This window comes from Myodes glareolus, chromosome 10 (genome assembly GCF_982192425.1).
Source record: "Myodes glareolus chromosome 10, mMyoGla1.1, whole genome shotgun sequence".
NCBI classification, from domain to species: Eukaryota; Metazoa; Chordata; class Mammalia; order Rodentia; family Cricetidae; genus Myodes; species Myodes glareolus.
The window spans coordinates 87,359,411-87,373,688 of NC_142035.1; the positions used below are offsets into that span (position 1 = coordinate 87,359,411).

General features: G+C 39.4%; 1 protein-coding gene across 2 annotated transcripts in view; it reads right to left on the reverse strand.

The window, feature by feature from the left end:
* The window catches only part of Ckap5 (cytoskeleton associated protein 5), a 93,303-nt gene that overhangs the window by 42,165 nt on the left and 36,860 nt on the right, over positions 1-14,278 (reverse strand). For both annotated transcript variants that reach the window (XM_085696566.2, XM_048428214.3), the window contains exons 8-14: positions 7,287-7,400; positions 6,610-6,714; positions 4,364-4,453; positions 4,097-4,261; positions 3,142-3,270; positions 1,913-2,095; positions 5-118 (exon numbers count right to left, since the gene is read on the reverse strand). In XM_085696566.2, the coding sequence (XP_085552692.1) occupies positions 5-118; positions 1,913-2,095; positions 3,142-3,270; positions 4,097-4,261; positions 4,364-4,453; positions 6,610-6,714; positions 7,287-7,400 (900 nt within the window). The remainder of the gene's footprint in view (positions 1-4; positions 119-1,912; positions 2,096-3,141; positions 3,271-4,096; positions 4,262-4,363; positions 4,454-6,609; positions 6,715-7,286; positions 7,401-14,278) is intronic.

Sequence of the window (14,278 nt, forward strand, 5' to 3'; positions counted from 1 at the left end):
TAACCGAGAGCTCCGGTTCCACCATTTCTTTGGTCTCCAATCCTTTCTTACTCTTTGTTCCGGTATTTGCTGAACCACCTGGTGCAGCTGTTTTGCCTTTCTTAGGTGGTCCACCAGCCTAAAAGAAAAATTTAAAACCATAAACCACTTAAAATTTTAAAAGAAGTTTTCATTTTTACATTTCTTATGCCTTTTTATTTTTTTATTTAAATAACATTTTTCATTTACTTGACATACCAACGAGTTTCTCCTACCTCCTCTCCTCCATACCTCTCCCTTTTCTCATCTTAAAAATTTTATTGAAATCAGACCACCTCAAAAATAAACATATTTTTATTGTCTATAGAATTTACCAAATTTCAAACACAGGGAAACCTAAGGATCATCCATGGACTACCTGGCCGATCTTCAGGTTGCATATTAAAAACCTCTAATTCAAAATGAGTTAATAAAACAAACAAAATAGAAATGATGAACTTGGGCCTGGTTAGTGAGATGGCTCAGTAGATAAAAGCATTTGCTGTTCTTAGAGAATACTGGAGCCCAGTTCCAAGCAATCACATCAGACGGATAACTGCCTGAAACTCCAGCTACATGGGTTCTGAAGACTACTTCTGGCCTCCATGGTTGTCACCAATCCACATACAAAATAAGTCTTTAAAAAACCAAACTAGAAGCTAGGCAGGGATGACACATGCCTTTAACCCCAGCACTAGGTAAGCAGAGGCAGAGGCAGAGGCAGAGGCAGGTAATCTCTGAAAGCTCTAGGCCAGTCAGTTTACATAGTTCCAAGACAGTCAGGGCTGTGTAAAAAGACTCCATCTCAAAGAACAACAACAAATGAACTAGAATTATACTATATTTACAAATTAATTTGAGATTAACAATCTTATCTCTGATGCCTCTGATTCTATTTTTAAATTTTTAATATATTACTATTTCTGGTATGGGTGTGTGTGTACACTCCTTAGCACATACGTGGAAGTCAGATAACAACTTACAGGACTTGATTCTCTCCTTTCACCAAGGAATCTAAGGACTGACCTCAGGCTGTCAGTGTTAGTGGCAAACACTTTTGACCTGAGGAGTTATTTGTCCAGCCGTACATATTTACTCTGGAGGTTGAGGAGAGCATGGGACAGAACGGGATGGATGGACATACACTATATGAAGATCAGATGGAAACTTACAGAATAAGTTCTCTCCTTCCATCACATAGGTCCTGGTGACCCGGTGATCAGCCCTGGTATTTACCTAATGATTTATCTCTATAACCTAAACTGTAAACTTAAAAATACCACAAAAGGAAAAAAGGCATAACTACTTTTATTTGTAGTCAGATTTTTAAAGAATAAAATTTTACATCTGTCTGTCTGTCTATCTATCTATCTATCGTGTGTGTGTGTGTGTGTGTGTGTGTGTGTGTGTATACATACACTAGTTCATGTACTTGAGTTTTTTCTCTCCTTCCACCATGTGGATACCAAAGACTGAATTCAAGATTCAAGTTATCAGGCTTGGAAATAAGCACCTTTATCCACTGAGTCACCTTTACAGCTTCCAGGCAGGTTTTAAAAGAGAAAAAAAATGTACTTTAAAAAAGACATAATACTAAAAAGAGAGATAATGCTATGTCTTTACTAAGAGCTGTTCTATTTGCAATGTGGTCAAAGAATCTATTTCTAAATCATATTGGAAGAACAACCACTGATATGAAACCCAGGCTCCATCTTACTAAATTCTAATTTTTAAGCTATTTATTAAGCCAACCAAGGTGGCACATATCTTTAATTCCAGCACTCGGGAGACTAAGGCACAACAAGTACTGTGATTTCAAGGCATGACTGGGCTACACAGTAAGTTTCAGACCAGCATGGATTAGAATAAGATCTTGTCACAAAAATCTATTAACCTTAGTAGTAGGTGCTTTTTTTAAAGGTCCTGGTTTGGGTACTGAAACATCCTTTGTGTCTTTGTCCCCTGCAGCTCCAGATGCAGCAGCCCTTCCCGGTATAGGTTTGCAGTCCTTCTTTTCAGCTGTAGAACCAGCTTTTTTACCATGAACCAGCTCTACTTTTTCTGAACATTCTTTGATCTAGAGAAAGCAATATGAACATTATTATGTTAAACAACATTAAACACAGTCATTACATTATTACTTAGAAGTCATTAAACCACAACTATACATAAGAATTCAGAAAAAAAATTATGTATCTTTTTTTTGGAATTCTAATCTGTGACATTCTTGGCACTGCATATGACTTATGCTTTATTTCTTCACAAATTGAAATTATAAAAATACCTACAACAGACATAATTTTGATGAAAAATGTTTGTATTTATGAAAGTACATTTCTATATTACATCTTCTAAAGATTGGTTACTCAGCTTTAGTCGGGTTGTAATTTGAAAAGTGCTTTTTCTACTATTGTATCACTGCAGCTTAGATTAAAACTTCAAACAGAAGTTGCTTGAAAACTTTGCTCTGAGCTGTCATTAGAGAATAAAGTAATACTGAGTTAATTATTAGTGTTTTCTTGTTTAGTAATACAGAAAAGACAAAATTGGTAACAAAAATTTTCAGAGAGCACCCTCCAAAAGTGATTTCAAATGCCTGCATATATTTGCAACATCAATTACTTTTCCTACAGAAACTGGCAGTAAGAGTCAGACATGGTGGCACACACCTTTACTCTAGCACTTAGGGGGCAGAAACAAGTGGATCTTTGGTTTCAAGACCAGCATTGTCTACAGATTGAGTTCCAGGACAGTCAGGGCTATACAGAGAAACTTCTGCTATAGAAAACTTTTTCTCTTTTATTAAGCTCATTATGTGATGATTCATATACATAAAATGCATTCCAATTCCTGGAATACTTATCTACTCATAATTCTCTCACCCCTATTACTCACACCATCCTCTGTACAATTCAATCCTTTCTTTTATGCCTTTTTGTATCATTCTTTAACCCATAGAGTTTAACCAGGGCCATCCGTGTGACCATGGGTATGGAACTATCCATTAATGCATGGTGTGCTGAACTGAAGATAATGTCTGCTCCTCCTCCAGAATCTGTCAGCAGCCAAGAGTTCAACAGAGAGGTGTAGGTCTGCAAACGGCAATGCAAAGAGATAACCTACCTTGTCAAGTTTGAGTTTGTCCACATCAGCTAAGAATGGGTTTACCGCTTTCTCACCAACTACCTTCAAGGCAGTACCCAATGCTTCAAATGCAGCATCTCTGACTTCAGGAGCAGAATCACTGATGTGCTGTTTAGAAATAAAGGTATTAATACAAAGAACTCTTGTCACTATTAATTTTATTCTCAAAAATAGTTGCTGGATAAGAATTTTCCCTTTACAACTTACTGAGGTTAAGTGTAGTTTTTCTTTTGCCAATTAACAATTAATATTTTACAATCCTTTCTAGGTTGAAGAGATCTCTAGTTAATCTATTTGCCAAGTAAATGTCATTTTTTAATGTAAATAATTTTCTTTGATGTGTATGAGTGTTTCAATTGCATGAATATATGTGTATCAAGTGCATGTCTGGTGCCAACAGAGATCAGAAGAGGGAGCTGGAGCACCTAGAACTAGAGTCACAGACAATTGTGAACCACCATGTAGGTGCCAAAAACCAAACCTGGATTCTTTACAAGAGTTCTTAGCTGCTAAGTCATTTCTCCAGCCCCTGCAAATGCTTAAAAAACACTAAATTTATGTGTGTGTATGTATATTCATATGTGTATGATGATAGCACATGTGGAGGTCAGACGACAACTTCATGGAGTTGGTCCTTTCCCTTTCCCTTCAAGTGAGCTGGGGATTTAATTCAGGATGGCCTCTGAACAGCCCCATAAATGCTTTCTTTTTTCTTTTTAGCTTCTATCTAAAATGCCCTACTCTCAATGGCCCTCAAACACTCCAGTTTGACACTTATACTTGGCTATCTTGTTATCCTTCAAATGTAGAACATGATACTTACAAAAATTAGGATTCAGAGTGTCTGCTCCTTAAAAGATCACAATCTACATAAAGCCAAGCAGTCAATATACAACCAGTTGGAAAAAAGTACATAAACTGTCCCCCCAATTACCTTAAGTAGAGCAGCACAAAAGGGCTTTAGTAAACTCTTCGGCAAGGTAGAAGCAGTGCAATGACGGAAGCTTCTTGCAATAAAAAGTGATGTCTGTTGCTTGATGGTTGGATTTTTATTATCCATTACAGCTAAAACATCCTCACTGATGTTCTGTAGTGTGGTCTTAAAAAGAAAATGTCAATGAGCTCTCTTCAACTATAGTCAAATCACTATAGTGGCAATATTCATTAAGACAAAACCATGAGTTTTATGTTATTAACTTACAGTGAGGAAGATTGCATCAATTGCCTCCTGCAGGGCTTGCACCACTTGAGGCTTCTTTTCTTTAAACTTTTCCAAAATTGTTGGTACAACCTGCAAGAGTGAACAGCAAGAATAATATTCTGACACATGAATGAAGTACTGTTGGAGCTGGAAAGCTAGCTCAACAGTTAAGAACACATGCTGACCCAGGTTTGGTTCCCAGTATCCACGTAATGGCTCACAATCATCCAGTACTCCAGAACCATGAGATGCAATGCAATCTTTTGACCTTCACAGGCACCATGTACACATTTGGTATACAGATATACACAAAGGCATTTTAGAGAGCAAGAAAGGCTGAGTGTGGTGGTGCATGTCTTTATTCCAGCACTCAGGAGGCAGAGGCAGGCAAATCTCTGTGAGTTGCAGGACAATCTCATCTGCAAAGTGGTTCCAGGACAGCCCGGACACAAAGAAGCCCTGTCTCAATCACCCCACCAAAAAAAGAACAAAACCAAAAACAAGCAAGCAAGCAAGCAAGCAAGCAAGCAAACAAACAAACAAAAAAAAACCCAAAAGCCAATAATGAAGCCTGGTGGTGGTAGCACATGCCTTTAATCCCAGCACTTGGGAGGCAGAGGCAAGGTGGATCTCTGTGAGTTGGAGGACAGCCTGGTCTACAAGAACTAGTTCCAAGGAAATGCTGCAAAGCTACAGAGAACTCCTGTCTCGAAAAACCAAACCAACCAACCAACCAACCAAATAAACAAAAACACACCACCAACAACAAAGAAACCAAGAATGAAATACTGACAAAATACTGGTCAAAACTGTCCAAATTAACCTAAGTTAAAGGAAAACAGTTATGAATGACCACATATTCTTGCATTCTTGGTGCTATTTATATGAAATATTCACCAAAGGAATAGGAAGTTTTCTTAACTGCCCTGCCATGTGTCAGAACAAATATTAGTTAATTTTAAAGAAAAAAAATTCAAATAAAGCCCAATGGAAACATCTTTAAGCTAAACAATAAGTTAAATAGAATCACCAGTAACAACTCATATTTAGCAAATAAGTATCAATTTTAAAAGTAGTTTTCTGCCAGGGGGCAGAAATACCATCACTGGGGAGGCAGAGGCAGGCAGACCTCTGTGAGTTCAAGGACAACCCTGAGCAAGTTTCAGAACAGCCAAGGATATACAAACACACCCTGTGTTGAAACACCCCCTCATGCCCCACCCCCCTGTGACATACACAAAATAGTTTTCTATCTTGAAACTACTTTTAAAATACAAAAGTATAATAAATATAAATATCCTAATAACTAACAGAAAGCTTATTTTCTGTTAGTTAAGCTGAGTGTAGTGGTGCATGTCTTTAACCACTCAGAGGAAGTAGTGGCAGGCGGGTGACAATAAAACTGACAAATGCTCAGTTTTCAGAATGATAACTCATTCTAAGTAATTTAGACCAAATTTAGAGGCAACCAGTACTGGCCATAGTTAAGGAAAACATCTCAATTTATTAACTCTAATACTAAACTTGATTGGTACGTCACTTATATAAAGAAAATATATTGAAAAAAATGCCTTCAGATTTCCTTAGAATAAATTAAACTGAGATATCACTTAGTGTAACCTGTATAAAATGTTTTAAGTATGTTATCATTTATTTATTATCTACTTATTAACTTATTTATTGGTTTTTTAAGACAGAGTTTCTTTGTGTAGCCCTGGCTGTACTAGAACTTGCTCTGTAGACCAGGCTGACCTCGAACTCAGAAACATCTGCCTGCCTCTGCCTCCTGAAAGCCAGGATTAAAGGTGCGGGTCACTACCAGCAAGATCATTTTTCTTTTAAATAGGAAAAAACTATGAAACACATTTCACGCATTACCTTTACTTACAGCTTTACTTTGTTCTTCCTACCCCCATTTTCACTGTGATACGGATTATTAAAAACTTATTCCCCTTTGAGTCAGAGGGGCTGGAAAGACAACTTAGAACCTTACACATGCTATGATGTTCCTCTAACTAGTGAGTTATAATGCACAATCCTACAGTTTTACAATTTTAACTTAAATACTGTAGGCCAAATGTCTGATTTCTATAAGAGTTATACTGAAGAGATATAAAACACAGTGAGAAGCTTACCTTGTCCAATATATAAAGATCTATACTAAAAGCTGTTTAAAATATAAAATAAACTAGCCTACAATTTTTGCTAAGTTTGCAAATTTGTATCAAAAAAGGAACGTTACTTACATGTCCTGCATATTGTCCAAATTTCTTCCTCAGTCCAACAGCCAGGCCAGTAAGACATTTTGCTGCCAAAGCTACCAACATGACGTTGGTGTCCTTTCCAACAACCTGTAAAGGTAAAAAGAAAATAGTCATAACCTTGTAGAATGGCACTGGAAATGAAATGTATTCTCAAAAGAATTCTTGAAAGATACTCTGCCAACGATTATCAGTTGATAATCATTTTTATTTCTTACAAAAGACAAAAATTTAATTTTCTTTGATACTAATAAATTTATAAGCCTCCGCTATGTAGTAATGTTTTTTGTTTTGTTTTCTTTTTTTTTTTTTTGAAGGGAAAAGGAAGGGAGAGAAAAAGAGAGGAGGGGAGGGGAGGGAAGGGGAGGGGAGGGGAGGGAAGGAAGAGAAAGGGAAAGAGAGAGAGATGGGCACACTGACTGGGGATGTAGCTGGAAGTCTACTGTCATTACTTTGAAATAGGAAAACCACACAAACATTTCTGAAAGAAACAAAGTAATATCTCTGTAGTATTTTTTAAAAGATTTTATTTATTCCTTAAATGGCAATATTTTGTGATTTAAAAGTAAGAGAAAAATGAAACAAAAGCCCACTGAATCACTGACAGAGAATTCCAGTGTCCTGTCTGTTCAGACACCAATGCTGAAGTTCCTCCCATTTACCTTCTTTAATGCTTTGACTAAATCTGCATAATCGCCTGCTTCCAGCTTGGGGTTTTTCACTAGTACTTCTACAGCCTCCAAGGCTTCTTTTCTCTCTTGCCATTTTTTTGCCTCCTGAAAAGAGAATATAAATCACTGAGGAACATAAAATAAGAACAGAATAAATTTCTAATACTCAATCAGTTTAAAGACCTGAATTTTTGTTGTTTCAGAAACATTTTCTAAAGTCAACTAAAAACCAAAATGACAAAAACATAGTTAATAAGGTCTATTTTGTTCATAAAATTTTCATTCACATATAAAAATGTATTTATTTTATTGATTTTTTTTTGTTTGTTTTTCGAGACAAGGTTTCTCTGTGTTGCTTTGGAGCCTGTCCTGGAACTAGCTCTTGTAGACCAGGCTGGCCTCAAACTCAGAGATCTGCCTGCCTCTGCCATCCGAGTGGGATTAAAGGCATGTGCCACTACTGTTTGGTGTGATTTTTTTGAGCTATACATTTTTCTCTGCTCCCCTCCCTTCTTCTCTCCTTCCTTTCTACCCTTTCCTATGGTCCCCATGCTCCAAATTTACTCAGGACATCTCGTCCTTTTCTACTTCCCATGCAGATTAGATCCATGTGATGTCTCTCTTAGGGTCCTCATTGTTGTCTAGATTCTCTAGGAATATAAACTGTAGGCTGGTTTGCTTTGCTTTCTGTCTAAAGACAGTTATGAATGAGTACATATGATATTTGTCTTTCTGGGTCTGGGTTACCTCACTCAATATGTTTTCCAGATCCATCCATTTGCTGGCAAATTTCAAAATGTCTTTTTTTTTTTCTGCTGTGTACTACTCCATTGTGTAAATGTACCACAAATTCCTTATCCATTCTTTGATCAAGGGGCATTTAGGGTGTTTCCAGGTTCTGGCTATGACAAGCAATGCTGCTATAAACATAGATGAGCACATGTCCTTGTGGCACGATTAAGCATCCTTTCTTTGGGTATATACCCAAAAGTGGTATTGCTGGGTCTTGAGGTAGGTTTCCCAATTTTTTGAGAAATCATCATATTGATATCCAAAGGGACTGTACCAGTTTGCACTCCCAACAGCAATGGAGGAGTGATCCCTTTATAAACCCCACACCTCTCCAGCATAAGTGGTCGTCAGTGTTTCTTATAGGTGTAAGATGGAATCTCAGAGTTGTTTTGATTTGCATTTCTCTGATGACTAAGAATGTTGAACATTTCCTGAAGTGTCTTTCAGTCATTTTAGATTCCTCTTTGAGAGTTCTGTTTAGGTCTGTACTTCTTTTTTTTTTTTAATTGGATTATTTGTTCTTTTGATGACCAATTTCTTGAGTACTTTGCATATTTTGGAGATCAGACCTCTGTCCAATGTGGGTTTGGTGAAGATCTTTTCTCATTCTGTAGGCTGCTGTTTTGTCTTGTTGACCATGTCCTTTGGTTTACAGAAGCTTTTCAGTTTCAGGAGGTCCCATTTACCAATTGTTTCTCTCAGTGCCTGTGCTGCTGGTGTTAATTTTAGGAAGTGGTCTTCTGTGTCAGTGCATTCAAGTGTACTTCCCACTTTCTCTTCTTTGAGGTTCAGTGTGGTCAGTTTTATGTTGAGGTCTTTGATCCATTTGGACTTGAGTTTTGTGCATGGTGATAGACATGGATATATTTTCATTCTTCTACATGTTGATATCCACTTATGCCAGCACCATTTGTTAAACATGTTTTCTTTTTTCCATTTGATATTTTTTGCTTCTTTGTAAAAAATTAGGTGTTTGTAGGTATGTTGATGAATTATTATCTGGGTCTTTGCTTCTGTTCCATTGGTCCTCCTGTCTGTTTTTATGCCAATACCAGGCTGTTTTCAGTACTGTAGCTCTGTAGTAGAATTTAAGTCAGGGATTGTGATGCCTCCAGAAGTTCCTTTATTGTACAGGATTGTTTCGGCTCTCATGGGTTTTTTGCTTTTCCATATGAAGTTGAGTACTGTTCTTTTGAGGCCTATTCTTATGAATTTTGCTGGGATTTTGATGGGCATTGTGTTGAATCTGTAAATTGGTTTTAGTAAGATTGCCATTTTTACTATGTTAATTCTACCACCCAAGAGCATGGGAAATATTTCTAGGGTCTTCTTCAATTTCTTTCTTCAAAGATTTAAAGGTCTTGTCATACAGGTCTTCCACTTGTTTGGTTAGAGTTACTCAAGACTTTTTTTATGCTATTTGTGGCTATTGTGAAGGATGATGTTTCTCTGATTTCTTTGTCAGTTCATTTATCATCTGTGTAAAGGAGGGTTAATGATTTTTTTGAGTTAATTTTGTATCTTTCTACATTACTGAAAGTGTTTATGAGTTGTAGAAGTTCCTTGGTAGAATTTTTGGGGTCATTTATGTAAACTATCATATCATCAGCAAACAGAGTATCCCCTTGATCTCCTTTTGTTGTCTTATTGCTCTAGCTAGGACCTCAAGAACTATATTGAATAGATATGAAGAGACAAGGTGGACAACCTTGTCTTTTTCCTGATTTCATTGGGACAGCTGGGAGTTTCTCTTCATTTAGTTTGATGTTAGCTGTTGGCTTGCTGTATATTGCCTTAATCATGTTTAGATATGCTCCTTGTATCCCTGCTCTCTCCAAAACCTTTATCATGAAGGGAAGTTATATTTTGTTGAAGGCCTTTTCAGCATCTAATGAGATGATCATGTGATTTTTTTTTCAGTTTGTTTATATGGTGGATTATATTGACAGATTTTGTATGTTGAACCACCCCTGCATCTCTGAGATAAAGTCTACTTAAGCATGGGTGGATGATTTTTTTTTTTGGTGTGTTCTTGGATTTGGTATTTTTATAACTCTAGCAGAAAAATGTCATGGTTTTCCATTTTGTTTCCTGTTTGTAGAGAGCTGTGTGATGCCATGCCTTACAGGTGGTGCTGATTCCCACCTTCCATCTTTCCAATGGTGAATGCTCTCAGATGTGTAACAACTCCATATATGGCTAACCCTAAAGATCTGGCTTGCTTCCGCGTTTCTGGACCTATCTGCACGTTTCTGGACCTATCTGCGTCTCCCACGTGGCTTGCTGGGGTTGGCTACCCAGAGGTTATTTAAGCTGTAGGCTGGCTCTGCCCGGGAGCGAGAGGTTGTGAGAGGTAGCGAAAGAATGAGAAGATTATTTTTAAGGGCCTGACTAAACCGCAGTTAAGAGTCCGGTGTTGCATCTTCACTGCTGACAAGGCGGATGTCGAAGCCCAGGAACGTTACTGGGAAAGGAACGTTATGGGGAGGGGACACAACCTCTCATCTGGATTCAGAACTTGCAGCGGGCAAGAAAGTCTAGTAAATTCCCAGGTAATGGGGAAGTCCGCGTTAAGAGCGGAGGTTAATGACCACGACAAAAGTGGGGTTAATGACCACAAGAGTGGGGTTAATATGACTGTGACAAGAGCAGGATTAGTGTAAATGTGCACAGATGTATGTTATGTTGTTTGTGTTGTCTTTTGTGGACTGGACAGGAGAAAGTTATCTGAACTTAGGAACTGCTAAGAAAGGTATTTTGAATTTAAAATATGGGCCTAAGGATATGATGTTTTAGAAAAGAGGTTCTGTTTTCGTCTCCACAGAAAATGAGAGCCTAAGGATTTACTTGAGATTTATGTGGTTTGAATCACCGAGACCTCCTGAAATGTTGTAGTAAATACCCCTAAGAATGCAGCGTCCCCGTTCAGCTCCCCGTTCAGCAGGAAGTAGCCAGACAGACTGACAACGCCCAAATTCCCTAAAAGATTGTTTAAGTGGGGTCTTTTCAATGGTTGCAGAGCAGCAAGCCTGCTTCCCTGAGTTCCGCTCCACTCCGTGCACCAGTTTGGACCTAAAACAATGCAGCTGAAGTTAGAAGGCAGCTGGAGCAGAGCTTTGCTAGGTGGCTGTGGTGAAAGGCACATTGCCCCAGCCCAGTCGGTGCCTAGCCTGGCGGATGCCACAGCAGTGCCGAGAATGGGAGCGGTGCCACAAGCTGTCAAACCGAAAGACCTGCAGTGTGCCTGGAGCTGTGAGGGGCTCTGAGGCTGGAGTGGCTCCAGCTCCACTTGGCTAAGCTGAACTGTGCTGACTTCAGGCAGGACTGGTCGTAATTATTATAATAAAAGCGCAATTAAGGATTAGACACAGTAAACAGGCAGTACCATATTACCTCTACATGATGCAACTAAGTTTTTAAGAACTGCTTAAAACCCTTATATAGGTACAAAGAACCCTTGGATTTTAAGGTGAATGGGTCATTGGCTAAATTTGTGAGAACTTATGAGATTACAGTCTTTTACTGTGGCACAGGTGAAAGCCTTTAATAGATATTGCATGACGCCCAGTGATTGGAATGGCTTGCACGTGGGTCTTTAAGCCCAGGACAGTATTTAGACTGGAGAGCCCTCTTGATAGAGTTTGCTAACGAGGAAGTGACCTTGTTTGCCGCCTCTCCCATCAGCCCCATGAGTTGCAGCAGCTCCGGCATGGACCCTGAGGTGTTGCCGGCCTGTGCCGCCTTGGTCACGGGTCTGGCATCTCCGGTGTCGGCTCCCGCCACACTCCCAACCAGCACAGACACAGAGAGCAAGGCTAGCCCCGCAGGGAAGGCAGGGAGGCCCGGGGCTGGAGCTGCCATGGGCTCCATAGCCACACAAGCCAGGGAACCGCTGGAGCAGAGTGGGCCGGCCTCGGTGGCAGCGGGGGGCGGCACGGCTCCCCCTGAAGGGGCAATGTCTAATGGGGTTTACGCCCTGCCAAGTGTGGCCAAAGGAGAAGTAAAGCCTGCAATGTTCAGCACGCCTCTGGATGCAGCACGACTTCTTGATGCAGCTGGAGGATTACACCCTATGATCCCAGATGTCGTGACTGATTATTACCTGAACTGTGCTATAAATCTGTCTAAGCAATTGTCCAGTTATCTTCTAGGTAACAGGACTGGAGAACTTGATGCCGTGATGGAACAGCTGAGGGTGATCATCGTCATCGTGAGCTCTACCCAAGTGGATGTGAAAATGACTAAAGTAGTCTCGTCCGGGATCTCCACTGCCATAAAATATCTAAAAGAGTGGGCGGGTTTGGGAATGTTAGCAGACCTCTTGGTGTTGGTCTCCCTGGCTTGCCTGTGGTGTATATGCAAGATCAGGATTTTTCAGTAGCGCGGAGCCGCTACAGCCATTGAAGCAGGACCATCCCGCTACAGGATGCAAGGCTACTCTTGCCTGTTGCATTTAAAACAAAAAGGGGGAACTGTGGAGAGCCGTGTGATGCCATGCCTTACAGGTGGTGCTGATTCCCACCTTCCATCTTTCCAATGGTGAATGCTCTCAGATGTGTAACAACTCCATATATGGCTAACTCTAAAGATCTGGCTTGCTTCCGCGTTTCTGGACCTATCTGCGTCTCCCATGTGGCTTGCTGGGGTTGGCTACCCAGAGGTTATTTAAGCTGTAGGCTGGCTCTGCCCGGGGGCGAGAGGTTGTGAGAGGTAGCAAAAGGATGAGAAGATTATTTTAAGGGCCTGAATAAACAGCAGAAGAGTCCGGTGTTGAGTCTTCATTGCTGACAAGGTGGACGCGACACCTGTTAAATAGATCTTGTACAGAAAACAATCATTTCTAGCCCATCTCACAGCAGCACAATTATAGGAAAAGAATCTCTATCTCACAAAACGTAAAAGGTGAAAGAAAAGCAATCATAGAAACAGCAATCTCCACTGCCCTGATCCAGTGAACTAGTTTTTTGCTTTTGAGTATAATGCTGGTCCATCTGTTTTACATCTATAAAGAAAATATGTTTCACTAGAGAATCATTCAACAAGTTGAATGTCCATGATTTGAAAGAACATGGGAAGACTACAAATTATTATCTCGCAAGAGGTATACTCTAATTCAGATATGTATTAATAAAAATTATTGGAAGTCGGGTTGTAGTGAGCACATCTATAATTCAACACTCAACAACAGATGTAGGAGGATTAAGAGCCAGCTTGAGCCACTCAGTAAGATCTTATCTTCTAAAACCAATATTATAGAGCCAAAAAAATATTTTTCCTTTTATTTTCTCCAGTCTGGTTGGCTTGAACCTGTAATCCTACTTAAGTTTCTTCAGTGCTAGGATTATAGACATGTGCCTTCACATTCAGTTGACTCAGAGGATTTAATGACATTTAAATAGTTAAGAAGTGATTTCTAAAAAGATGATGCTTTGGCTGGGCGGTGGTGGCACACACCTTTAATCCCAGCACTCGGGAGGCAAAGGCAGGTGGATTTCTGTGAGTTCGAGGCCAGCCTGGTCTACAAGAGCTAGTTCTAGGACAGGCTTGTAAGTTACAGAGAAACCCGGTCTCGAAAAACTATATATATAGATGATGCTTGGGGCTGGAGAGAAGGAGTAGAGGTTAAAAGCACTGACTGCTCATCCAGAAATTCTGCCTTCAATTTCCAGCAACCACATGGTGGCTCACAACCATCTGTAGTAAGATCTGGTACCCTCTTCTGGCTTGCAGGGATACAGCGGGCAGAACACTGTATATATAATTAATAAATAAATCTTAAAAAAAAGATGATTCTTAAGGTGATTCCTATTAGATAAATATTGAGAGAATAGCATTATAGGAAGAAAGGACAGTACAAGTTAATCAAACAAAGAAACCAGTAGCCTATATGTTACCAGGAGAAATATAGCATGTCTAAAGTAAAAAATGACAATGATTAGACATGTGGCTGAAAGGTAAACTGAGGTTTCAAGGTGCCAGACAAGACAAAGAATGGCTATAGGATGAGTTCAGACATTATCTTAACACTCACAGAAGCTACTGAAGAATTTAGAAGATTATGTTTCAATATGGGAAATTTTCCCCTTTCAAAAGTGATATCTCTAATTGCATTATAAAATTCAACGGAGAGACGACAAGAGCAAATGGTAGTGACTAGGACAAGACTGGACATACTTCTGCCTCTCTTGGGA